Below are 26,071 nucleotides of genomic sequence, written 5' to 3' on the forward strand. Positions count from 1 at the left end.
TTCTGTCAAATTTTCATCCTTTCTTTGTTTAAATCTCACCTTTCAGTTGCATTGAAGCATTTAAGTTATGTGAAATTGCTTTAATTTATTTTTGAATTCATCTCAAGTTGTGTTTGTGAAAAGTTATTATTTTAAAATCTTTCTGCCGCCATGAGTTTTTACTGTGTCCTGTCTGAAGCATCTTGCCTTTATCTGCACTGTGAGTTTTGTGGCCTCAATAGCTAGAGGCAGACCTCTGTTCATCTCAGTGGACCTGTGAGTCTGTATTTCAAGGTAATTGACTCCAGATACGCTCTCCTACAGAACCTGAGTCTTTGGTAGCACATGGTATATTTGTGGGATAAAAAGTGTTTGGGTTAGGGGTAGGTACAACTTCTCAAAAGCATTGAAAGATTGCAAAGAAGTACCATTTTGCCTTGCAGTATCCGTATCTACCACAGCAGTAGTAATAAGGCTGCTTTCTAACCTGATTATCCGGGAAGGTGGCATGGTAGACATTTCTTTACAATGACCAAGACAAGAATATGGGATATGTTATGCAGTAAGTTGAAAATTTCCTTGTTGCCATTGTCTAGGGTTAAGAGCAGGAAATCATGTTGTGTACCTTGTTGGAAAATAAGCAGTATAATTTCTTGTCTTTATGAAGTAATTTGTATGTTCTTTTTCAGACTCTCGGAAATGACATTAATGTGACTCTATATTCACCACCTTTGCCAGAGTTTGATTGCAGTATGGTTGTCATCTTTCTAATTGCTGTGTTCACTGTGGCACTAGGAGGCTACTGGAGTGGAGTAGCAGAACTGTAAGTCTGCACAACAGAAATGCTTATATTATGCAGACTACAAGTGTTGTGAAATCTCTAGTTATGATTAGTAAGACATGATTTTTTTTTAGAAGTATAAGATTGAGGTGCAATTAGATGCTTAAGCTTCTTTATCATCTGTATAACTTTTAAAAAATAACAAAACTGTTGTGATCTAAACTGCTTAGGGTTTTCTGCTTAAAATAATGAGTCTTTGATAACAGTATTTCTGGATGAGAAGAGTCTGAAGACCAGTTTGACTGGCATGCAAGAAAACATAACATAATGTACACTTCCCTTTCTACTTTCATGGTGTTTTCCTCTGCTGTATCTCTCAGTAGGTCTTCAGGGAACCCTAAGCAGTAGGTTGTAAAAGTCCCTGAGTGATAATGCAGCTCTTGGCAGGATGAGTGAGAGTTAACGTTGTGACATTGGAATATTACAATATCCGTGACAAAATATCATGCATTTTAGTGACACCTTTAAAATCCAGTGATCTAGGAGGTACAACTGTATATGCTGTCTGCACTGGGGACCTGTACAAGTGCCTTGTCCCAGCTGGCTGAGCAGCACCCTTGAGGATGTCTGTGTGCCACAGCCCTGTCACTGTCAGCACTGAGGAGTACAGCTGGGTTGTGTCTGGGTGGCTCCAGCCAAAGTCCAGTCAGGCTTATCTGCCTCAGCTGTGTGTGTTATCAGGCAGCAGAGCTGGGGCAGTAGCAGCTCTGGGACTAGGCAGGGGAAACGAGACATAAGGGTGTGTGTGGTATAGCTTGTGGCAAATTCAAGGAAACAAGCTGGTAAGAGAGGTTTCTGCACAGTGTTGGGAGAGTGTGCAGCTTTGTTTAGTGAAGTGAAGCACACTAGGTTCACAGAACTGGTTTTAGTCTGGGGTTGAACTGGTTATAGGTGGTCTTTCAGAGCATGGTATTATTCTGCAGCATTTCTTGGACGTCTGTGCACACAATGGGCCAGTCAGTGTGCTTTACTACCTAAATCTCCCGTTCTCTGTTGTAGTGCTTTGTTCCCCACAACAGCAGGGAGTGGATTGTATGTGATAACTGTGTCTTCCTCTTTCCCACTAGTTGTTATGCAAATATTAAGTGTTCTTTATTTTTTAGAGATTAAAGAAATTGAAGGGGGGGATTCTTTTTTAAAGGTTAGATGTGATTATGCTTCTTTTTTACCCTACAGTGCTTCAGGGTGTGGCTGCATTGAATGCTAAAATAACAAAATGTGATGCTGTCTCCCATATTGGGGAAAAAAATCCTACATGTAATTACATTAAATTTGTTAGAAGTGCACTTTCATAAGTCTAGGGTGAGTTTTTTTTAAGCTGCTTATTCAAAGCATGTTCTCTGAGAAGGTGATTCATCTAACAAAGTGTCTTGCTCCTATGGGCTTTTTTTCTTTTGAAGGTAGTTGTTTCAGTGCTGAATTCAGCATTTTGTAGGTAAGCCCTGGGGTTTGTCAGGAACACGCTATCTGATGGGCAAGTTTCACTAGCGCCCGTACTAAAGAGTAGTAGGGCTGTCTGCTCAAAGAACAGAGTAAAACATAACGTGGCTCCTGATTTTGCATGGTGTGGTATAAATATGGAGTATGTAAGTACAGAAATCTTACTTCCGGTGAACATGTAAAATGTCTCGTTTAACACACACACACGTTCATTTACTCTGTAATTACGGGGTATAAAGGTAAAAGAATTAGTCATTAGCTAGTTTCATTCTGCTAACATGAGGTGTTTTTGCAGATGCTTAGTGTTATATAATTGAGGTTTTAAACACATGGATTTTAATTTTTCACAGAGATTGACTACATTTAGCACAAGATACTTTGTAGGCAGAGGTGATGTGCTAATAAAGCTGAGTGCACGCATCCTGAAAAGGAGGTTAAGAGTTTTTATATTGGACAGCTTTTCCTCACGCCGATCAGGATTTTGATTTGGAATTCTCATTAAAGTTGGCAATCCCTGTACTGTTGGAAAGGACGGCAGTTAAGAATCTTTTCCTTGTGATCTATGCTAAGCTAGAAGTGCACATCTCCATCAAAAAAGTGGAGAGAAACTCAAACAAAAAGCATACATTTTTTTTCTGAAAAGCTTGAATTCTGATAATAATAATAAGAGTTAGACCTAAAAGCTGTTGGTCAAAATTATTTGTAATAAAAAATTCTTACGATAGTAGAAGTTTTCCATAATCTCTCATCTGAAGTAAGTGTGTCATTTTCCTAATACAGTGAGAATTTGAAAGCAACAGCAAGTCCTGGGGAGAGAGAAACAAGACGGAAAAAGGAAGAAAATGTTACTTTCACTCCTCTAACTGTTATCTTATTTGTCGTCATCTGTTGTGTAATGCTGGTCTTACTTTATTTCTTCTACAAGTGGCTAGGTAAGAAAGAAAAGATAATCTCATTTGACGTATTTTTCTGCATGATTTTAACTAAGTATGAAAAACTAGATTTCTATACTAAAATTAATATAACTTTGTTAATTGTATTGAACATCTATGAGTAGAGGGTTGAAAAGATGTAGCTGCTAATTAAAAAAGAAGGAAGAAGCTTTCTTCTAGTGCCTTAGAGTCTGCCTGGATGGTGCCTATTCTGAGTGAAGTAATGTAGAGGAGAGGTGACTGGTGACTGCCAAGAAAAAAAAACAAAACCCACAAACAAAAGTATATATGCGGATGTTTTTGGGAGGATGACAATGACACTTTAATAGTCTTTAGAGTAAAAGATTTTTTTGGGTATTGCAACATTGACCTTGAGTTTGTGATTGCAGTGGCCTTATTGAAGTATCAAGCTAAATGGCATTCCCATAATGGAATAAACTGAGGCGTACTAGCAATAAGGCAATTTCTTGAATGATGCAATTCCAGTAAAACATAGTCCAAACTGTTGGTTTTTTTTTTTTCCTCCTGCCCTCAAATTATGCAACCAGAAAGCATGTACTGTTTTAAATCGCACTTACTAGTGTGGACGATGTGTCTTTTATTCTGAAAGCTTCCTAAATTCACTCTTTCCAATAATTTGTTACCAGCTTACCCTCCTTCTTCTGCAGAGGAAATTCCACTATGCTGACTTCTGATTTTGTTTACATTTGGTTGTGTTAATTCTATGGGCATAGCTACCTTGGCTAAACTTGTCACAATAAAAGACTGATGAATCTTTTAATTTGATTAAAAGGTTTAGCTTAAAAAATTCCTGTTTACTCCTAGTTTCAGGTGTATTTTAGGAAGAATTGATGAAAAAGGTCTATTAAAGGAGAAAGGGAGAGAGGACTGGAGTGAAGAATGAGGCCTCTTAAAGGAGGGGAAATGGAAAGGAATAATAAATTAGTTGGGGACGGGAAGAAATGTGAAGGGTTCAAAGCAAATATGTAACAGACTTTGTGAAGAAGCCTTAGTCTGCACTTGGAAGCAGACACAAGCTGTTCCCATGGTATGATAAGCTGTCCTAGTGAAAATTCTGTGTTTAATTAAAACCAAGCAACGATAAAACCCCACTACATAGTTGTTACTACTATAGTGTGTGAATGTGAGTCCTAATATCAATACTTGGAGATAACATGGAGTAGTCAGTAAAGCTAGAAAACTTCTCTTGCTGCCAGCTTCTCTGTGTAGACTAAATCCCAGATGTTTGTAGATTTCTAGGGTTCCTTGCATATTTTATGTCTGAACTTAAATAACAACTTAAGGTTTGGGCTGTTTTCTTGTTTTTATTTTGTTGTTGCTGGTATGATGCCTTTCTGGCAGCTGGAATGAATTCTGAGCAGTTCTGTGTTAACATAAAACTCAAAATCTGAAGGTACTACTCATAGTAAACCAGGGGGTGTGGAGGAAAAGCAAATAGTTTTTTAAAAATCCAGACACTCACTCCCTCAGGTTTTCTCACTTTTATTGGTTCTGTTGCTATCTTGGGTTCACTTACAAATGTACTCAACCTTTTATAATTTCACAAAAGAAAAAGTATTAAAAGGGTATGATCTTTAAAGAAATCACAATGGCATAGTGCATTAACACCTTGCAGTACTACAGCAGAACTATCCTGAATGTACAACCCAAGTATGGATAAACTTTTGCTACAGATATTCCATAATCATGGTCTTTAAGGCAGAACACCACTAGTGACACAATTGTGCATTTTTTTGTTGCCTTACTAAAGGTGCTAAATGCATTTGCTTGAAGCAGTAAATTTAAATTTACTTCACAACCTGTGGCTCAATTCTGTAACTGAAGTACCAGAGGGGTACCCGCAAAAAGCTGCGGTGGTGTGGGGGAGAGAATCAGAAGGGCAAAAGTGAGAAAACTCATGGGTTGAGATGGGGACACCTTAATAGGTAAAGCAAAAGCTGTGTGCACAAGCAAAGCAAAATGAGGAATTGGAATATCACTTCCCATCGGAAGGGCAGGTGTTTGGCTACTTCCAGGAAAGCAGGGCTTCATCATGTGTAATGGTTATTTGGAAAGACAGACAATATTACTCCAAATGTCCTGGGGACTTCCTGTACGCCCTCAGCCTATTTGCAGGTGGGCAGTGGTGTGTTATCAATGCTGCCTTGGTCACCAATCCAAAACATAGCACTGTATGAGATGTTATGGAGAAAATTAACTCTCTGCCAGCCAAAACCTGTACACCTGTCTTGCCTGCTTTTCAGTAAATTCGGTATAGGTGTTGGAGTCAATTTCTAGCCACCGTTGTTACAATAAAACTAAACCAAAAAGCATGTAAACAACTGTTTTTATTGTCCACCTGTATTGCAGGATGCTTAGAATACACAGTATATCCGAAGTTGGAACACAAAGTATAAAGTCTCTTCCCAAGCAGGTGGTTCCTACCTAAACAGAAATTTTGGAAGGGGTAGGTAGGGTGTATAGTATCTTAAAATGCTACTTAAATCATCAGTCAGAACTAGAGGTTGCTGAAATTTTTATACATTAGCAGACAAGATGACTACAGAGAAAATTTGAACTGAGGAGTATTATCAGTAATTGAGAAAGCTGGCAATTGTAAAAGAGCACTTCAGTTTTAGGCATAAACAAAGAAAAGTATGTGAATGCAGTATCAGATGTCACCTTTCCCCTTAAAGAAAGGAAAAAGAGTGCTTTTTTAAAAAAATAAGAAATTTCAAAGCTCACGTCTTGAAGAGAACTCTTCTCATGAAAGAGACGTTTCAGAATCTAGCACTATGCAGTAATCTGTGACTGGAGTCTCCAATGACAGCGTACCAAGTAGTACTATAGCTGGAAACAGTTTATATCATATGTACATCCTTGTGTTTGATACCTGTTTGCTGTATTTGCTCCCGTTGTATTCTGTCACTGACTCCTACCACCCATTCTTTTTATCTAGTGTATGTTATAATATCAGTCTTCTGTTTGGCATCTGCAACGAGCCTGTACAACTGTCTTGCTGCACTAATCGGAGAAATACCATTTGGACAGTGCAGGTATTGGACACCTTTCAGTTCTTACAAGGTTTCTTTTGGGTGTTTTCTTGTCACTACTAGAGGTAGTGTGAAAACATGAGTGTAGATTGATAAAGTCTGCAGTTGGAAGAATAATGCCACCCACTTGAGTCCTGATGAAACAAAGGGGCAGGAGAGGGGGGTCTCCGGATGAGAACACCTTGTCAGCTTAAGGACTTATGACAGCACATGTATATATTTGGCTGTTTTAGACTTTCTTTTTAATTTAATTATTTTTCTTTTAGGATTACATGTTGCAACAAAAATATTGAAGTGAGGCTTATCTTTCTCGCTGCGTTTTGCATAGCAGCAGCTGTTGTTTGGGCAGTATTTCGAAACGAAGATAGGTAAGTGATATATTCTAACTCAAAAGGGTAATATGAATAAACGTCCTCAAAAACCCTTCTCATCTCGTAACTTTCTGGCACATGGCATCCTTCTAAACTCCAGTGCCTATTTAAAAAAAAAAAAAGTCATAAGTATTTATGAAGCTTAATAAGTATGGTAATAATAGAGAACAAAGCTATACAAATGAACTGTGTGGTAATTTGGAGCTGCAAAAAATTTTGAAGATGAGGAAGAACTAATTTGATTACTAACAATCACTGTAGTGGAAAAAAGTGCAGAAATTATAATATAAGCATGAAACCCTAAATAAATATTAGAGTAAAATCCTAAGAAGCATCATGAGCCACATGGTAAGCAGGGCTTCCAGTCAACAACACACGTTGAGCAAGTGAGTAGCCATACAAGGGAATGGCAAGACTCTGCTGTAGTCTCTGCTGTACTCATTTTCTCTGTGTCACACTGAAAAAGAATAGTTACTGATTTATGATCAGAGGCTAGTGAAAATTGTCGATCTTGAAACTAGTCTTTTTGTGGTTTTGGTAGCAATACTTACAAAAAAAAACAAAAAAAAACACACACCTTGTTTTCGATTCCCTTTTGCAATTTTGCTACCTACAGAAAAATCTAAAAGAAAAATCATTATACTTAAATACCAGAAGTAATTTGGACAATGTGTAAAAGTGTGTTCTTATTTTTAGGTGGGCTTGGATTTTGCAAGATATTTTGGGAGTTGCTTTCTGCCTAAACTTCATTAAAACACTGAAAATGCCTAACTTTAAGGTACTGTAAATTGCATATTTTAAAGTATTTTAATGCCGAATGTATAAGTTTAGCCTCAGGAAGTAAGTCTTTAATTCTCAAGAAGTGTTGGAAAACAATAAATTCGCACAAATTTTAATTATGATAGTTATTTAAAAATGTTCTAATGTTATGCTGGAGTAAAAACATCGGTGTGGTGTGGATTTTTTTTTTTTTCTTTCTGATTCTTTCTTTATTCTTTAATGTGGTGATACTGTAAGGGTACCAGAATCTAATTATGCAATCTTTGAAAATCTGTGGCTTTTTTTTTTCTCTCTCTCCTCTCCAGTCCTGTGTGATACTCCTAGGCCTTCTCCTTCTATACGATGTTTTTTTTGTCTTCATAACACCATTTATCACAAAGGTACGTCCATTAATTTCTCTTGAAAATCAAAATGATGTCTGGTTATTGTGGCAGCATTTTTGTCAAACAGATGAGTGTTTTTCCAGTATTCTCAATGCAGAAATGCTGACTTCTTTTTCTTTTTTCCTGTTCAAGACAACAGTGGTCTAAATTTCTGTCTTGTATGGACCATAGGTCGTAATGCTTGCATAAGTGTGATAAATTTTGTTAAGTGACCAAGTCTCCAGCAGTCTTATAGCCAGAAATATCCTGTCCCCAGTTGTGTGACAGGGTGATGACGAGAAATGACTGTTCCCCAGTTTTCTTCCTCCTTTTGCTTTCGACATCCTTTTATGGAACACTTTCTAGTACTTTCTTGCAGTGCTGATTTGCAGTGTAGTATGAACTATATGCAAACATACTTTCTTCTACTTGGAAGCAGAAACCTCATGTCAGAAAAAGCTGACACACTTTTATCTAAATGCCCAACTACACCTGGTGGGTTTGTGTTGGTGTTTTTTTTTTTTGTGCATGTGTGCTTTGTTTTTGTTAGTCATTTTAGACTGGACTACATCTTTTAAACGTAAAACAATACTATATAACACTATTATATTAATGTATTCCTTTTGACATTTGGGATTTTTCTAGTCCTGAATTGTAAGATGAGGTGCAAGAAATTTTTGTAAATGTAGTACGAATGTTTTGATATATTAAACCACTAACTTTAGAAAAATATACTTAATTTCAGAATGGGGCAAGTATAATGGTTGAAGTTGCAGCTGGTCCCTTTGGAAACAGTGAAAAGGTTTGAATAGTTGTTTTAATGTGTGCAACGTACCAATACTGACATTTTGTAGCTAATTCATAGCCTGCTTTTCAGCATAACTTTCTCACAAAATATAGCCAGCTTTTGCTATTTTCTTTTAAGTATTAAATACCTGTTGACTTGGGTTTGATCCTAGAATGATGGAAACTTGGTGGAAGTCCCTACTGAACGCTCAGCTCCCCATGAGAAAGTAAGGATTGTATTTCAGATACTGGATTTTTAAATCATTCCCTCTGAAAAGACTATTCTTTTGGGGAAAATCTGACTATCCAAATTTCTCTTCAGGGCCTGGATATCAATACTGTATAGTTAGGATAATAATCCTCATTGTATGGTTAAAAATAACTTAAGACAACATTTGGCGTGTTCATATTATTTTTAAATCTGAAATTAATTTACATATTGCCTTAAGCTTTATCCACTCTCTGTGATGGTTTCTGGTTTTTACTTTAGGTTCTACCTATTTTGAAGTCATGAGTTACGATAAATTAATGATACTTAAACTGTTTATTCATTTAAAAAAAATCCAAAACACCAGGATGCTTTAAATTAGATTTATGTGGGCTTGTGAAATACTGTTTTACAGTTACCTGTGGTTATTAGAGTGCCTAGACTTGAATACTCTGCAGCGACATTGTGTGACATGCCATTTTCATTGTTGGGTTTTGGAGACATTATTGTCCCAGGTGAGCAGATGTCTTTGGCAATTGTAACTTATGATTAAATATTTTTTGGTTTTGATTCTCAACTCACTTGTAAGAGGGATTATTCTGCAAAGCATTTACTAAATCAAATGCAACAGTTTGTGTTGATTTCTTAGTGTGGAATACAATAAAGCCAGAGTATAAGAAAGCTTGGTGTGTTACAGTCTACTTAAGCGATGAACTTTGTTTTGCATTTCTTTAGTGTTGTGTTTTGTGAAAATACAAGTCCTACGGATAAATCCAGTTGTCAGTATTAATGAAATCTTATTGAAATCTCACAGAAAGCAAGTATTTTGTGACTCATAGCATATTTGCATCATAGACTACAAAATCAGAGGCGAGATCATGGAAAATGTTTTGTCAAAATTTTCTACCTTTAGAAGAGCTGAATTTTGCCATGCCTGAACTTGGAGTGTTGGGCAAATTACTTAAGCACAAAGCTCCATGTCGTGACAAGACTGCTCTCCCTTTTCTTGTGATCTCTACTGAGGCAAAATTACTGACTGTTACAATCCTATTGATGAGAAGTATTAAAACTAGGTGTTACTCTTCTGCATTATTACCTTCAAAATTGAAAGTAGCACAAAATTCTTAGCTTGCTTAAACAAACAGAACCTTCTACTACCACCCTTGCTAGCATATTTGCATTGTGGTTTTGATTTTCAGTACTTACTGTAGGATTTCTGAAACTGTTTCTTGGCTTTCCAGAAAAGAATTGAGAAGATAATGCACAGTAATGGGAAGTCTTAGTATAATTTCTTTTTATGCTGCTTTGATTTGGAGGACTGGGTAGAAAAGAATTCATGGCTACACGTTTCATTAAACCGTTTATTTTCTTTGTTCAAGGGCTTCTGGTTGCCTATTGTCGAAGATTTGATGTTCAAACAAGTTCTTCTTCTGTATACTACATTTCCTGTACAATAGGTAAATCGTGATTTTTTTTCTGTGATTTTAATCTTCATCCCATTTTTTTTTTATAATGGCAGAACTAGATAGTTTTCTCCAGGTAAATGTTCAGTGTTATCAAGAATCTCTTTATAATCTTCTTAATGTGCCTGCTCATACTTCAAGTGAGTGTTCTTTATGGTAGTCAGTTGCTTTGAGAAAGCTTGCAAATACATAGCAACCTATTGTCCCTTCTTACTTCAGTTAGATCAGCAAGGCACATACTAATTAAAGTTTTTCTGGCTTACTACAATATTGATTTCATTTAAAAATATACTTGCTCTTGATCGTGTTTTATAGCTTATGCCGTTGGTATGGTGCTGACTTTCATTGTTCTGGCATTAATGAAGATGGGACAACCTGCCCTTCTTTATCTTGTTCCATGTACACTCATTACTAGCTCTCTTGTTGCTTGGAGACGCAAAGAGATGAAGAAGTTTTGGAAAGGAAGCAGTTATCAGGTAGGTTGGATGTCCTGAATATTTTATTGTTGGTAATTAATATCTGTATGTGCTTCTGTAAGTACTTGGTAATACCAGCAATCCATTTTATCCTCTAGTTTTAATGTTGATTAGTCTTTGAGAAAGAATAATCAGAAAGTCTTGACTCTTAGAAAATCACAGAATCATCTAGGTTGGAAGAGACCTCCAAGATCACCTAATCCAACCTCTGACCTAAGACTAACAAGTCCTCCACTAAACCGTATCACTAAGCTCTACATCTAAACGTCTTTTAAAGACCTCCAGGGATGGTGACTCAACTGCTTCCCTGGGCAGCCCATTCCAATGCCTAACAACCCTTTCCATAAAGTTCTTCCTAATATACAACCTAAATCTCCCCTGGCGCAACTTTAGTCCATTCCCCCTCTTCCTGTCACCAGGCACGTGGGAGAATAGACCAACCCCCACCTCGCTACAGCCTCCTTTAAGGTACCTGTAGAGTCAGACAAGGTCACCCCTGAGCCTCCTCTTCTCCAGACCGAACAACCCCAGCTCCCTCACCTGCTCCTTGTAAGACTTGTTCTCCAGACCCCTCACCAGCTTCGATGCCCTTCTTAGTCTAGTAGTTGATGTGGCAAAATGAAGCTGAAGGAACCTGAAATATCTGGTTCAGTAATCATGGAAGAAGGCCATTTCTTCTGATTTTTTTTTCTTTTAAATGTGTTTTGTGTGTGTTTTAACAGTGCTTATTTATCATCTTTATGTGGTATATAACATCTGAATTGAGATGTGATTCCAGTCTGCAGTAGTAGTCTTGTATTACGAGTCAGTTCAAAAGTTAGTGATGGACTATGATTTTAGAGACTAGTTTCTGTGCATCACTGGTGTCTTACATTGTCAGGATGATATGGAGCATTCAGCAAAAAGATATTGGGTGCTAATATAACTGTTTCCTATCCTAGCGTGCACATACCATATTCAGGTATTCTGCAGTTCCCCTTTGGTCATCTAAAGCACTACTCAGGAGCTGTAGTACTTAAAATCCCACCAGCCATCTGCCTCCACCTGTTGACATGAGTACCTTCCTCCTGATCTTGCCATAGCTGTGGTAGCTGTATGAGTTAGCACCTGTGAGCTAGCATTTATTGTAAGACAGGCAAACTTCAACGTTACTCTATATTTATTATTAGAGACCTGAAGTCCAATACTGAGTTTAGAAATTATTGCCTGTATCTAGGTTGTGTTGAACTCAGCTCAGAGAATGGATAGGGTTTGTTGTCAAAATTGATGGTGAAAAGGAGCAGCTTTTGCTTTTATTCAGCTTCTGGATTGCAAAGTTGCGGTAAACAGTGGAAGCCAGATGGTGGTGATTGCTGTAAATGTAAAACTGCACTCCTGCAGCTCCTAAAGCGTTACAAATTAAACATTGCCTTTTGTTGATGTAACTGATACTCTGCACCTCCTTAAGCTGAAGTCTAAGTCTCAGATTGCTTGGGGGAAGATCTTTAACTAATACCCTGTTTCTTTGTCAACAAAAAGAAGTCTTCTCCTTTCATAGAAGCAAATAGATGTGTTTCTCTGTAGGTCAGAATTATTTTGGTTTAGCATGCATTTGTATATAAATCAGTGACTGCTATTCTGAAATAAATTGTTACGTATCAAAGTTCAGTAACTCTGGGAGTGTTGGAGGAAAAAAGCTTCACTATTTATTTTCCTCACGAGTTCTGACTAAGATTGGCCTAAGTAAACCTGGCAAGTCTCTTAAGCAACAAAAATTTCTTGCACTTCTCATAGTAAAACTCATACTTGGGAGAATTATGTTGCCATAGTACTTATTTTGTCCTTTCAATTGGTTTCTTGAAGGATTAAAACTGTTCTGAATTTGAGCTTGTTTTGAGGTCAGATGATCACATTCCTGGCACAATTTATTATGTTGATTTCCACCCCCTCTACACCACCCCTGAGTTAGACTTGTCTGTGATTGGACACCTTTGTATGACTTACAGAAAAATAGGAGTTTTAGTAAAACCTTCTGATGAGCTTTTCTATATTTTTGTTTTCTTTTCTTGAGAATGTTACTCAAATTGCACTCTCAAAATGCTGTAGTGATGATCTTTTCTCATATGTTCCAACGTAAGGCTGCATTTTGAACTGCCCGTATTGACACGAACAACAACAACAAAAAGCAACACAACCTTAATGTCCAAATCTTCAGTTTTCCACGCTCATTGTGAGGAGAAAAGTTATAGAAAGGCAACAGAAGACTATCTTTTGCTAACTTTTGCCTGCTGAAACAATGGTAGTTTGGACTGGACTAGATAGACGTTCTCCATTGACAAGGGGTGACCAGACATCTGTAGAGATTTGCCTCATCCTCATGGGAATAGAGAAACCTTGCAGACTTGTTAGGGCAAAACATCCCTAAGATAAGGGTACAGCAGGATATGCAAGGTATCAAATGACTAAACTTCATAAACACTGCTATTTGCTTGTAATTCATTAGTTAGCTTTCTTTATTTGCGTTTTCTGATTTTTGATTTCTTTTTTGGTTGTATATGATTTTAATAATGGAATGAATTTTATTTAGGTGTTGGACTCCACCAGGACGCCTTTGCTACAAGGTGTGATTATAGCCTTCTTTTAATGCAATTTTAATAATCTTTTGTTTTTTGTTTTTTTTTTTTTTTTTTTTGCTTTTTCCCCTCTGCTTCTTCCTTTCATTCTTCTTTTTGTCTGTTTTCTTTTTCATTTTTCTGAGTAATTCATAAGAAAAGGGTAGCAGTGAAGACAAGCTGTGAAAGTAAAACTGCAGTTACCCTTAGTTGTTTCTTCCTTTCAAGGGATTACAGAAAACTTAACATAAGGTACCTATGGAGCCGTGATTCCTAAGATTGAATGTAGGCTTTGTTTTCTCTCTTAATTTCCCAAGTCCCTAGGAGTATCTTCAACTATTTAGAATTGATGGTGGTTGTGCTTTTGTTAGCTATATGGAAGTTCCCCCGCTAATTCTTCTGTGCCACTGCATTGATATGAAAACCTGCTTAGAGCTAAACAATTTTTTGTCCTCTGTCTGTTATAATGTTAAGCATTTTAATTCGTCTTTATTAGCTACCTCTATAGTCTATGATCTTACTGCTGAACAGTATAATTTATCCCTTACTGTATGGAGTTCTTGCAGTGGGGTAAGGAGCAAGGATTCAGACCAGCTTATGTGGTCTTGCTGCTGCACGGTTTCTAGACAGCAGTGAGAAAGCAAGAAAGAACCTTAATAGGCTATAGCTCATGACTGCTAACACTGATACAATACGTATTTTCATTGTCTCATGCACAGCATGTAGAGAGCAATACAGTCTTTTAATTTTAAACTTCTTGCAGAGTTTACGAATCGAAACATAACTTGAATTACAGTATTGTATTTCTAAAGCAGAAGCTGTCTGCTGTATGCACTGAAGAAAATTTGAGGTAGTGAACTCTGGCTGACTGTATCTTAAATTCTGAACTAAAAAGTACTTTTCTCTTTAGCTTTTTTCTTCTCTTCTAATAAATAGTATTTTAAATTAGAAAATATTTAGTAATCAAGAAATAATAGATACAAACACAAGAGGAGGCTAGCACATGAGAAGAGTAGAATGCAAATTAAAATCAGATAGCCAGACTGTATTTTTATAACTTAAGTCTTCTGTCCTTCTGTGTGCACTCAAATTCTTGCATAGGATCATTAAAATCATTTTTCTAGTTTCTACTTTATATATTTGGGAAACACTTTACTCCCTAAGATAGCTCTGAGAGCCCATAATTCTTATTTGAGAGCATTTCTCTTTTTGCATAATGATACAGTCTTAAATTCTAGTTCTGCCATGTGTGGCTTTTTTATGAAGTAGTCTTGAGTTGTAAAGAGTCACTGCATAGGAAAATATCTTAACAATGCACTGAAAGAAAGGGATTTTGTAGGAGAAGAACATACCTACTTCCCTACCACCAAGTGGGCAGTATTGCTGCTGTGAAGTGTATAGTAAAGATTTTTCTAGGTTTTCTAGATGGCTTATATTCCTCATGTATGTCTTTATGATATACTAATGTTTGATACTTACTTCCCAGTTATCAATTTATAAAAAACAGTATTTTTAAAATCTCAGTATAATCTATGAAATCACTTTAGTAACGTCATGAAAGATCTAGCAGAGTAGTAGAACTCTGAAGTCTTCTAGATGTACAAATTGTCTTGTGGCTTTTTTTTAGAAGTTGTCGTTTGGAAGAGTTTAGGAATTTATTACCTTTTCATGAAATAATAAATCAACAAGTTTGTCATCGGCATGTTAGCAAGAATCTGCTATTTAGTACTGTAAGTTTAAGCCATGTTTTTGAGATACTTGCACGTTAATCAAAGTTAGAAGGTTTTAAGAATTATGTGAGTGCAACATCATCAGAGTTAATCTTGTTTACAAGTGTGTACGTAAGTATTACATACTCTTTTACAGATAGAAGTTGGGATTACCATTTCTAGTTTGGCTGTGTGCATATGTGTAGCATTTTTTTTTAATAGTTCACCATGTTAGGATATATTTTAGTTCCAGAGTTATGTTTTATCTGTCTTAACACTACCTACCACACACAAAAAAAAACACAAAACTGTCAGGAATTCAGATATGGGAAAAAAGCTGATGAATTTCTTCCACTTAAAAAATGTTTGTCAGCTCTCTACAACAGACAATCTTCTGTCTGATTCAGTTGGTTCTTCCAAGGCTTGAGATGACAACTTTGTCCAGGATTTTAGCACTGTGCCTTCATCTTGATGCTGGTTGTCATAACGATTCCTGCCTCTTCTGCATTCTGCAGAGTTTTTGAGGATGTAGTTGTCCTGAGAGAACCTACAACTGGGATACTCCTATGGAAGAAGCTACTTAGGGCAGGTCTACATGTTGAGAAAGGTATCTGTTGTCCCAGACTTGAAGTTGTGGGCTATTCTTGTGAAGACGAGAATGTATTTCTTCATATATTGTGAAGAGACAAGAATTAGCAGGTCTAATTTGGTCTAAAGACCTTTTTCTTTTTTTCTTTTTTTTTTTTTGATCTTGTAAAATTTATATGTATCAAAAAGCCCCAAAAACCTTTAGAACCAAAATGATTAGTAGAACGCAAACTGAACTTAAATATCTCATACATCAGAGACTTTAAATTTTAAATACATGTGATATCTTCAGCTTAAGCACATTTCATGCTACTTACCTAGTTGTAGGATTAAGAGAAGAATGCTTGATGTTGGGATACAGTCGATTGTTGCAAATATTATTAACTCTTCCTTCTGGAAGCATTTTGTCAATTTAATAGGGAAATATTTTACAATAACACCTACCAAAAGTACCCTCTCAATGCTGCTGGATGATCCTGCTTAGGGTAAAGGAAGTCATATATTACTTGGTGTGATGTTGTACTGCTGGTGGTGGGTGTTTTTGTTTGTTTGCTTGCTTAATCTGTTGTGTTTTGCTTTTCCTGGAAACAGATAATTGAATCCTCATTCAAAACAACTGTTTAGTTTCTGTAATTGTAGGGAGTGTTTTGCTTTGGTTGACTTTTGATGTGGGTTTTGGTCACAGTTCAGAGGAAAGATTCTAGGTGTACTGAAGTGAATGTAAGACTGTCATTGGCACAAGAGTTTAGTACTGCTGGGCTGATTGTGTGTTACAGTTGAGTTCTTGGGTGTATCAGCAAGTGCATGCCTAAATTGTTCTTGATTCTGACAGCATGAAGGTAGTGGTGTGAAAAACTTCTTTTGGTTTTAGTCAGATCAATACTGTGGCCACAAGGCTCTCCTAAGCCTTACTTCAAGTCCCAGTGACTTGTTTGGGCCTTCATCTGAGTTTACTGTATGGCATGCTGGTGCATCCAGATTTGGAAACGTTTTGTTTAAGTAAACCTAATTTTAAAAAGGTACATTTATATACCTTGTGATGACTCAGTTGTGCTGGTGTAAAAGAGGATATGGCACAGATGGGTCATACCTAGAGAAGGAGGGCGACGTTTCTACCTTTTGATAATAAAAGTGTTATGCCCTTGGCCTAATAACCCTGCCATGCGGAACATCAGAGTTCCTTGACATGTTCTGTTTTCGGCATTGGTTTTACAACTTTCGTATCTCCTGTTTTTCACATATCTGGTTTTCAGCTGTTAAAACTATCTAAAACTGCACAATCCTTGGCCTCTTGTTAATTATGAAGTCCTTGAACTGGTCAGTCTTAGTTTGTCATGCTAACCAATACGTTTGCTTACCTCTGATTTTTTTCAATGTTTTGGCCCAGGGATGAAACCAGAGCCTTCACTGTTGTCTAACAATACAGCAATGGATAGGGAAACAAGCTTCTTTTTAGTCAGGGAAAGTACAAAATTGTCCAGTGAAACATATTTGTAATACAGCTAGCTCTTACTGTCATAAAAAGAGAAAGCTAATCTTTTCTATTCAAGCCAATGCTTGCTAACTGTAAATGTTAAGTAGGATCCTACACTCTTTCCAGTTTTTCCAAACTGTCTTTGAAAAATTTGCTTAACCCCATTTTTTTTTTCCTCCATGTTCAATAATTGAGACACTTTTGATATGTAAGTTTAATTTTTTGAAGAGGACTTGAATCCTTGGATGGCAAGTGCTTTTGTAGTCAAAAGCATTAACTAAGAGCTTTTTGGTTAACTAAAAGCTATTTGGCTTGAATACTTTTCTGATTCATAGAGGACTTCCTATCTGTATGCTGCTAAAATGCACTCTAATACATGTTTAATTGTAATTCTCTTAGCTAACAAATACTTTGTACCAATGGGGGGGGGGGGAGAAAGCAATATTTCTAAATAAAGAACTGTTCTTTTTATTTTTTTACATTTAGATGATGGAACATCTGGATTACCCAGGAAATGAAGAAGGTACAGCATCAGCCAGTGAACAGCCTGGAGGACAATAACATGTAGGATTCTGGCTTAAAATAGTATTCAAATTTCCTACAGATGAATTACAGTAAATTTGGTGAAGATTTACAATCGAGTATTTCATACTCTGTGTAAAAGGTTTTTTTTTACTCCACCTATATTTCTATGAAAAAAATTGTTAATAACATAAAAGTAATCAAAATAGATTTGCATTTTTACAGCCAAACCATAGCTAGTAAAACCGTGCCTTATTTCGATTTAAATAAAGGGTATTTTCTATGCAATTTTCCAAACGTGCTTCTATACAGTATATTTTTATAAAAAAAAAAAATCTTGCCCGTATCACTTTGCATTAAATGTTTTCTTAGTTTTGATTAAAGCTAGTCAAATTTCATTTAAAAAATAATAATAAAAGCAGTACTCTTCACAGGATTTCTTTCCAGATTTTGAATGCGAAGACTAACAGTAATGTAACTATAGCAACTACAGAATGAAACTATAATTCCATTACTACACATAATGGAATAAACTGTTTGTATGTTAATCTATGTAGATTGTAAGCCATAAAATAGATAACAGGGCAAATTTTAATTTGTGGTTGTGAGGTTTGGTTTTGTTTTTCTTTTTTGTTTGTTTTTTCTCTATAGTTTCACTGGCTTATGCCTTAATCATGAAAATTGTTAAGCTTTGATGCAAGTCTTTGGATTATATACATTACCAACCATTAGAGAAACTAAAAGTGTGTGGTGGAGGTACTTACACAGTGGTCCTGGAAACTTAGATGCAGCTCCTGGAATAGTTGGCAAAGATGGTGTGCAAGGCAAGAGGTTGTTTTTTGATCAACAAGTGTTATTTAAATCTTGGGGGCGGGGAGGGAAGACCTACAATTTTTAAGTCTGGACTAGTTCTTCTCGTACCTGTTGAGACTTGGTCTATATACACGTGGTCTTCATTTGGCTTTGCCTTAATTCATAGGGATGGGGGATGAAAGGACAGATTTTTCTAGCTTTTGCATCTATACCGTACTTTTTTTTTTTTTGAAACTGTTTTTGAAACTTCTTTGTGATTGACAAACAACAGGTTTGAATAGTGCTAGTATTGCCTGAGTTAGTTAAGGCCAGTGCCTGTGTTTAACTTGATTAATTACAATTTGTTTTAGCTTTTAAATACTCTAAAGACTTTGAAAAAGAAAATTAGTTTAAATTGTTAATTTGCATTTAGAAGAGTTTGAGTTTGTGCGCTTGTTTGATGCTTTTTTCCTTTTTTTGGGGGGGGGGGACTGCAAATTGAGGGAGATTAGGCATAGAAAATTTGTAAAGCTGTATTGCTAACACTTTACACCAAAGAAAATTGGAGAAGGCAACAACAGGAAACCACTTACTGCTATCGTCAGGTAGTCATTCCTATAGTCAGTACAAGTCAAAGAACCCTGGAGAAAACCAAATAAGTGTAAGCTGGGCAATGGCAATGCAGCCTTTCCTGCAGTGCCTCACGCAAGTGCCTCACTCTTGGTCTGAAGGTCACCTGTAGACACGATTGGTTAAGGGCATGTCGGCTCAGGAAAACTTACACAGATTAAATCTAGTTTAGCTAGATTTGCTTTGGAAGTATGCTAATTAAGACAATTGTAAAACTATATTGGGAGTTAACAAAGGCTTGCTGCAAATTTACTGCTTTACATAACTTATATCAAGTTTAAACCTTTTTGTTCTCAAGAGTCCTGATGTAGATAAACCTACAGACTGAGTATCAGTTGTTGCTATTCGCACAGATTTACCTTGGTACCAGTTGATACGGGTAAGATAACCACCTTGTTTGTAGCTCTGCAACTTCTCTAAGAAAATAAATTGTAAACAGTTTTTGTATGTTAGTAGCTGCCCATCATGCCTTTCTTGATCTAAGCTTGAACTGACAGCTTCAGAATACAGTGATTTTTGCGCACTGTCTTCAATTTTTATTTATCTGAGGCAGCCAGGCTGACTGGCACTTAATAACAAATTACAGTATACCTCAGTGTTCTGATAGCAGACTGAAAATGTCTGCTCTGATGTGTTGTCATGCTCTTTGACAAGCCCAATATCTGCCAAAGTTAAATGGTTGTGAAGAAGTGGATGGAAATTCCTGAATGACGTAACATCATAACCCATTCAAAGTCCTGGAATACTCAGAGCTCTCAGAAGCTTCACAAACCTACATGATGACTCCTTTTTCTTTGAAATCTTCTGTGTAGAGAATTTATTAAATTTTCACCTATAATTGTGAATGGTATTGATGATGGACTAGTATAAATAAAGAAGACCTTTGGCAACATAAGTGTATTCAGCAGTTGGCTGTAGAAACTGTTGTGTTCTGTGCCTAATTATGTTCCATGCCTGATAATGCCTGAGGTTTCACACGTGCTGCAGTTTAATTGGATGTAAACTAACTTTTCTCTTTCAAGTGTTTAGGTGCTTTGTTTACAAAAAGTAAGAATGGCATTTAAAATTTTACATTAATAACAGGTTAGTAGTGACTACTGAAATGAGATTTTTATAAGCTCAGTAGAATTGATTGCAACACTTCTAGCAGTTTTGAATGTTTTTTAATATTAAACTTGTTTGTACTAAACACTATGTTAAAATCGTTTTTAGTTATATGAAAATCTTACTACTTTTCATTGTATATTTACTGACAACAACCCCCTTTCTCATGATTCTTAATTTATCACTTAAAGAATGTTATTAATAAATGTTACTTGTGTTAAAAAAAAAAAAGCTGACCGATTGCTTTGAGTCATCTTATTGTGAATGTTCTTGGGAAAGCAATAATCCGTAATAACAAGTGAATGAAAAATACATTTTAGCCCCCTTTAAGCAATGTAGCTACACTTTTTATCCATCCTGCCCAAGGTATATAAATTATGATTGTATTTGTAAATACCTGTGTTGTGGCTTTTTTTATTTTCTTCCTTTTTTATTATTATTATTAGAAGGGTTGTGGGTAGAGGGCACTGCTATCTATGAATTGAGTAACAATATTACTGGTCGTACTCAGGAAGTGCTTGTTGCACAGCTGTTAGTCATTGGACTCTGAAAGTGTACCTGACAGTGAGTTACAAATTTAGCAATTGTAAATTTCTTGATGGTAATGAGGTTATTTGCATTCAGCTTAGGAAACAATGCTGGAAAAGTATTGTTCAACTGAATGTACGTAGCCTGAGACAGGAAGGGAAAGAGTACTTGAGTACTTAAATGGGAAAGAAAACTCCTATGTACTGTCCCTCTTTAAAGAGGATAGTTGCCTTGTGATACTTTAAATTGGCATTGGAAGCTGTCTTGCATAACTTGTGCAGAAAGTCTCTCTTCCCACTCAACTGAGTCTGCAAGTGGAGGAGAAACCTAGCTTTTATGTTGGAGTCATGATTAACAGCATCTTAACCTATCCTTCCATAATGTGTGTTTTTTTTTTTTCTTTTTCCTATTGGAGCTTGGATTGTGAAATAATTGAAGTGATCACTGAGTTGGGCTGAGAGAAAGCTAAGACTTCCTTAGAGTTTGTTAGTAGTGTTAGAATAACTCATGAGCACCGATGCTGTCAGTCAAGAATAAGAGTGAATGTTAGAGTAGTTGTTATAGTTTATATTGTTTTTTGTTGTTGTTTACAATGAAGTGAATATATAGGTAAATCTGTGAACAGCTCTTCTGTTTAAAAGATTAGCCACACCGTAGAGTACTCAAAGAGAAACAGCTTCTAACTGTAATTGGCCTTCCTGTTGCAAAGTTCAGTCTCAGCTGCTGTATGAAGTCTTGTACTTGCATACGTTGTGTACGTGCTGGCTCAGACTAACACAGTTACAAAGCCAAATTAGATAGGAAGTGAATTTAAAGTATATTGAGGTATCTTTGACTAGAATTTCACCAATTGCATGTCAGCCAAGCCATAGTTGACTTTTTTTTTTTTTTAAATTTGAATTGCAGAATGATTGGATCTTGCTGCCCAACCTTGGTAAGCACTACCTGTTCCAGAAGTATTCTGCTTGCCAGCAGACTATATAGATTACGTTTATGTGGTGGAATATACTGTTTGCTTTTTTTTTTTTAAAGCTTATCATGTGGAAACCCATTGGCAAGTCCTACTGCACAATGACCTACCCAAATGTTTGACACTCTGACTCTGAGTATGGGAGCAAACTACTAAAACTAACCTTCATGTGCTTGTATATATTTTCCTTAGTTTTACTTGTTTTTTAAAAATTAGAGAAGCTAGGGAGAACAGATATAAATGCAATTAACAAGTTGTTTTTTGCACTATCTCCAGTGCATTCTGCTGTTATGGTTGGTGCATTTGACACTTCTGTAAAACTGCACATCCCATGGGCTTGAAAATTGTGAGCAGAAGGAAGAAATTATCTTCTTAGGAAGTGAGTTACCATTGCTAGGTAACAGGTGCTTGCCTCCTTAGATGAGGTCAGTCTTATTTCCCCCTTTGTCAGCAGTTTTATTCATGCTGTTCCAAGTGTAAACTCTATCTGACAAACACTGATTGTAGTTTGCTTTGTGGGAGACCAAGTCAGGCCTCAAAACTAATGATTCTCAATGAAGTCGGTTTGTTCCCCAAAGTATAGCTTATTGAGATTATTAAGATTATCTTAAGTTTTGTTTACCTGAAAATATTCCATCCAGCAGTACATATTGGGAGCCAAAGAGCTGGCAAGCAGCTTTGCAGAAAAAGACCTGGGGTCCTGCCAGATACCCCACTGACCTTGATCCAGCAAAGTGCCCTTGTGGCAAAGAAGGCCACCAGCATCCTGGGCTGTGCTGACAGAGCACAGCCAACTGGCCAGGGGAGGTGGTCCTTGGTCCTTCCCCTCTGCTTAATGCTGGTGAGACCACATCCGCAGTGCTGGGCCGGGCTCCCCAGTACAGAGACGTGGACATAGTGGAGTGAGTTTGGTTAGGGGCTCAGAGCACCCCTCAGATGAGAAGAGCTGGAATTGTTCAGCCTGGAGAACAGAAGGCTCAGGTGGGCCTTATCAGTGTTTATAATACCACAGGTGTGTGGAGCCGAACTGCAAAGAAAACAGAGCTTTTTTTTCCCCGTGAGGTTTGTCAAACACTGGAACGGTTGCTTGAAGGGGTTGTGGAGTCTGTCCTTGGGTATATTCAAAACCCAGCTGGACACAAGCCTGGCAGCCTGCTTGGAGCAGGGCAGGTGGACTAGGCAATCTGTAGAGGGGTCTTCAAATTCTCACTGTTCAGTGATTCAGCGATTATTAAGATATTTTTTTCTGCTCATTTTCCAACCCAAATAATCTGTAACTTTTTTTTTCCTTTTATTAAAAAAGTCAAATTTTATCACCACAATTTGGGTTTGATTTTTCAACTGGAGTTACTTAATTATTTTAAACTGTTGGATTTAAGTATATTTAAAAGTTGCCTTGGGATTTGTAATGCTCTGAGAAGCTAAAACACTATGTTTTATTTTCAAATAGACAGTATAGCATGTCTATTTTACTGTGTGAATTATCTTTTTTTTTTTTTTTTTTTTTTTGAGGAAAGAGGGAGGAGACCAACTCAGACTGGTATCCCTTTTGTCAGAAGTGATTGATCAAAGTTCAAGGTTTTGCATTCTTGACAGAGGTTGATGATGGAGACTAAGGTATCTCTGGAATTTCTTTTATTCAAAAAGAATGTGCAAGATCCTGTTTCCGTGAACACAGAGGGCATCAAATAGCTGAGAAGAGTCTTTTACTTGCAGCTGAAAGACCTTTTAATCAAGACTGTATGTAGATCAAAGAGCTTCCTTTCAGTTTTTTCTTAGGAGTGTGCTCACAGGTATTCTGCTGTCAGGCTTTCTGTTGCCTCCCCTTGCTCATGCACATGCTCTCCTCCTTTCTTTCCTCTTCTTTTTTATTCAGGGCTATATCAGCACATTCTTTGAAGTGTTTTCGCATGTTACTTTTTGTTTTGGACAATATGTGCCTCTGCTCCAATATGAAGTATAGTGTTTATGAGGAAGTCCTTTTGGACTCTGTTAAAACAAATGCAGCACTCATACCCAGCAGCTTAATCCACCCTATAACAGTAATTTAAAACAATAGCTTCCTTCTGTTCATCCTTATCTGTGTTATTGTCCCCACTGACTCCTGGGGTTGTGTTAATGTTGGTGCAGTAGCTAGTTTAGATTTGAAAAACAAAAAATTAAGTTTTTTTTACAGGTTTGTCAGAAGCTGAAGAGTGCTCACGCTGGCTCAGTGACTTCTGCAGAAAGGTTACAGAATATATCAACTTCTGTATTGTACATGTTCAGGAGTACAAAGAAATGCAATAAATATTGTATTTATTGTATTTCCTTAAATATTCAATAGTATCTCAAATTAAATTTCAAGCTTAGTTGTGAATGTATTCCTATCAAGGCTACAAGAAAACTGAGATATTTTTAATTAATGTTACAAGTAGGTATTTTTCTGGTAGCTAATTTTAAAAATAAATTTTAGCAGTAAATTTAAACTATAGTATGGATAAAAAGAGCAAATGCATGCCTGTTTGTACTTTTTTTTTATTATTCTCTAAGAAATGGAACGACAAGCATCACAGAATAATGGTGTAAGCTGTGGGCCCTGGAAAAGTGTGTTGAGCAATTCTACGCACTGGAGTCTGCCATTGGCACCTCAAAGAGAGTCACTGTCAAGTAAGAGTTCAAAGCTGGATGACTAAGGCCAATCCTGTATAGGCTCACCTAAAATTTTACCTTTTTATTATGAGGTAGCTATCCCTAGATTTCAAAGAATGCTAAGAAACAGTGCTCCATAGGGATAGCTGTGAACTTGTAAACATCTCCGATTTCTAAAATTCAATGAGCAGTTGGTTTATCTGGCCATCCTGTTCTTGCAAATCCATTTGTTTAGACTTGCATTATGCTGGCATTGTGTGCTGCTGCTGTCCAGCCGCACAGAGAAGCAGCACCTCTGGCTGCGGCTGCTGCTGCTGCTTTCCCCTGCTGGGTTGGGCAGCACAGGCATGGAAGGAGATGCTGCACCTCTGCTTGCACAGCTCGAGCATCTCTGCACAAAGACTATCTCACTGCATATTCTCCATGCACCAGCTCAGCTGCTAACAAGTTAAAACTGAAGACAAGAATTTGAGAGCCCAAAGATTTTATCAGAAACAATTTTTCGTAGAGAAGCTTTGCAAATCCAATAGAAGTTATGGAGGGGGGGAGGGAGTTTACAAGGAGTAAAACTGACATAAACTTGCTTCAGTTATTTTTTTAAAGGCAGGCACTGATACAATCTTTCAAAGGGTCAGCCATTATGGTGTAATTGTCCCCATACTGTTCCTGGCAGCTACTGATTTTACACATGTAAATAGAGATGTTTGGAGGCACGCCCTTGGCAGTTCTGTGCAAGACTTCAGCCTGTGTTGGTTAAACTCTGAGTGTGTTCTAAGCGGTAAGTAATATATCCACAAATACAGGGTATGCCTGTATTATACTTGGGATGACAGGTTGGGTAATGTATCTTTCTTTACGCTTCTGGAACGTGTATAAGGAAGAATCACTTGCTCAGAACTGCCGTATGTACTCAACCTTAATTAGCTAATCAGTGTGAATATATCTTCCCATTAATATGGAATATCTTTAATGCAGATTTCTAAACTGGGTAACCCACACCCTCATTTGCCGAACTTGGATGTGACAAGCCACTAAGCTGAACTTGAGTTACTGGTTCTGCACTCTGAGCTTGGAGTGGTAGGTCATGGGGCCCTCTGCATTGCCATCAGAAAAAACACTCTGCAATCCTTTCCTAGTGTTGGCGATAATTTGCCAGTCCCAGAAAAAACGGGGAGGCACTGTAAAACTAGATAGCCTCACATAGCTTTGCTTGCATCTGCATTGCAAAGTAAACGGCTGACTTTGAAAGTGAAATAATGCTCTGGAGTTAACACACTAAATATGTGGAAAACACCCTCATGCTTTTGTGATGGGTGGTCCCTTAAAATGTAAGGTGAACTGCACAGGTGGCCTTTGGGTGATACCACATCAGAGCTCTTTACTCTCTAAAGACATGCTATCTCCACGCTCCTTATAATTACTCCCTTTGCACAGAAAGATCTCAACACTATTTTGCCAATTTTTAATACGTGAGCAGTTCTGTCACTATGACTTAAATCATACATAAACTGCTTGTGAAATTGGAACCTAAATCAGTTACAGGGGATAATTTATTTTTTGATTTTGTAAAAAGTTAATTTTGCATACTCATTTTTTTTCCAGATGCGTCTTGAAATTTCAGTAGATTTTATGACCTATTTCTTGAACGTATGTAGCTAAGGTACTTGTTCCTTTGAGGAAATACGTATCTTCTCAGATGTAAAAGCTAACATGTTGTTCAATCTCATTACTTTTAAAACAGGATTTTAGGATCTTTGGATAACTGCAAAAGATTAATAAAACTATGGAACCTCTTGAGAAGATAATGCGTAACTCTGGAGTATAACACATACCAACAAAGT

At 36.9% G+C, this 26,071-nt stretch overlaps 1 protein-coding gene across 3 annotated transcripts in view; it reads left to right on the forward strand.

Annotated features, from left to right (window-relative positions):
* The window catches only part of SPPL2A (signal peptide peptidase like 2A), a 29,138-nt gene extending 8,643 nt beyond the window's left edge, over positions 1-20,495 (forward strand). The window contains exons 5-17 of one of the 3 annotated variants that reach the window (XM_035335563.1): positions 669-802; positions 3,041-3,192; positions 6,152-6,248; positions 6,512-6,613; positions 7,313-7,394; positions 7,702-7,776; positions 8,504-8,560; positions 8,718-8,771; positions 9,168-9,267; positions 10,132-10,209; positions 10,531-10,691; positions 13,258-13,291; positions 17,540-20,495. In XM_035335563.1, the coding sequence (XP_035191454.1) occupies positions 669-802; positions 3,041-3,192; positions 6,152-6,248; positions 6,512-6,613; positions 7,313-7,394; positions 7,702-7,776; positions 8,504-8,560; positions 8,718-8,771; positions 9,168-9,267; positions 10,132-10,209; positions 10,531-10,691; positions 13,258-13,291; positions 17,540-17,571 (1,158 nt within the window). In that variant the 3' untranslated portion in view covers positions 17,572-20,495. The remainder of the gene's footprint in view (positions 1-668; positions 803-3,040; positions 3,193-6,151; positions 6,249-6,511; positions 6,614-7,312; positions 7,395-7,701; positions 7,777-8,503; positions 8,561-8,717; positions 8,772-9,167; positions 9,268-10,131; positions 10,210-10,530; positions 10,692-13,257; positions 13,292-17,539) is intronic. The other 2 variants (XM_035335565.1, XM_035335564.1) reach the window with 2 other exon arrangements.
* The last annotated feature ends 5,576 nt before the right edge of the window (positions 20,496-26,071 follow it).

Source organism: Oxyura jamaicensis, chromosome 10 (genome assembly GCF_011077185.1).
Source record: "Oxyura jamaicensis isolate SHBP4307 breed ruddy duck chromosome 10, BPBGC_Ojam_1.0, whole genome shotgun sequence".
NCBI lineage: Eukaryota > Metazoa > Chordata > Aves > Anseriformes > Anatidae > Oxyura > Oxyura jamaicensis.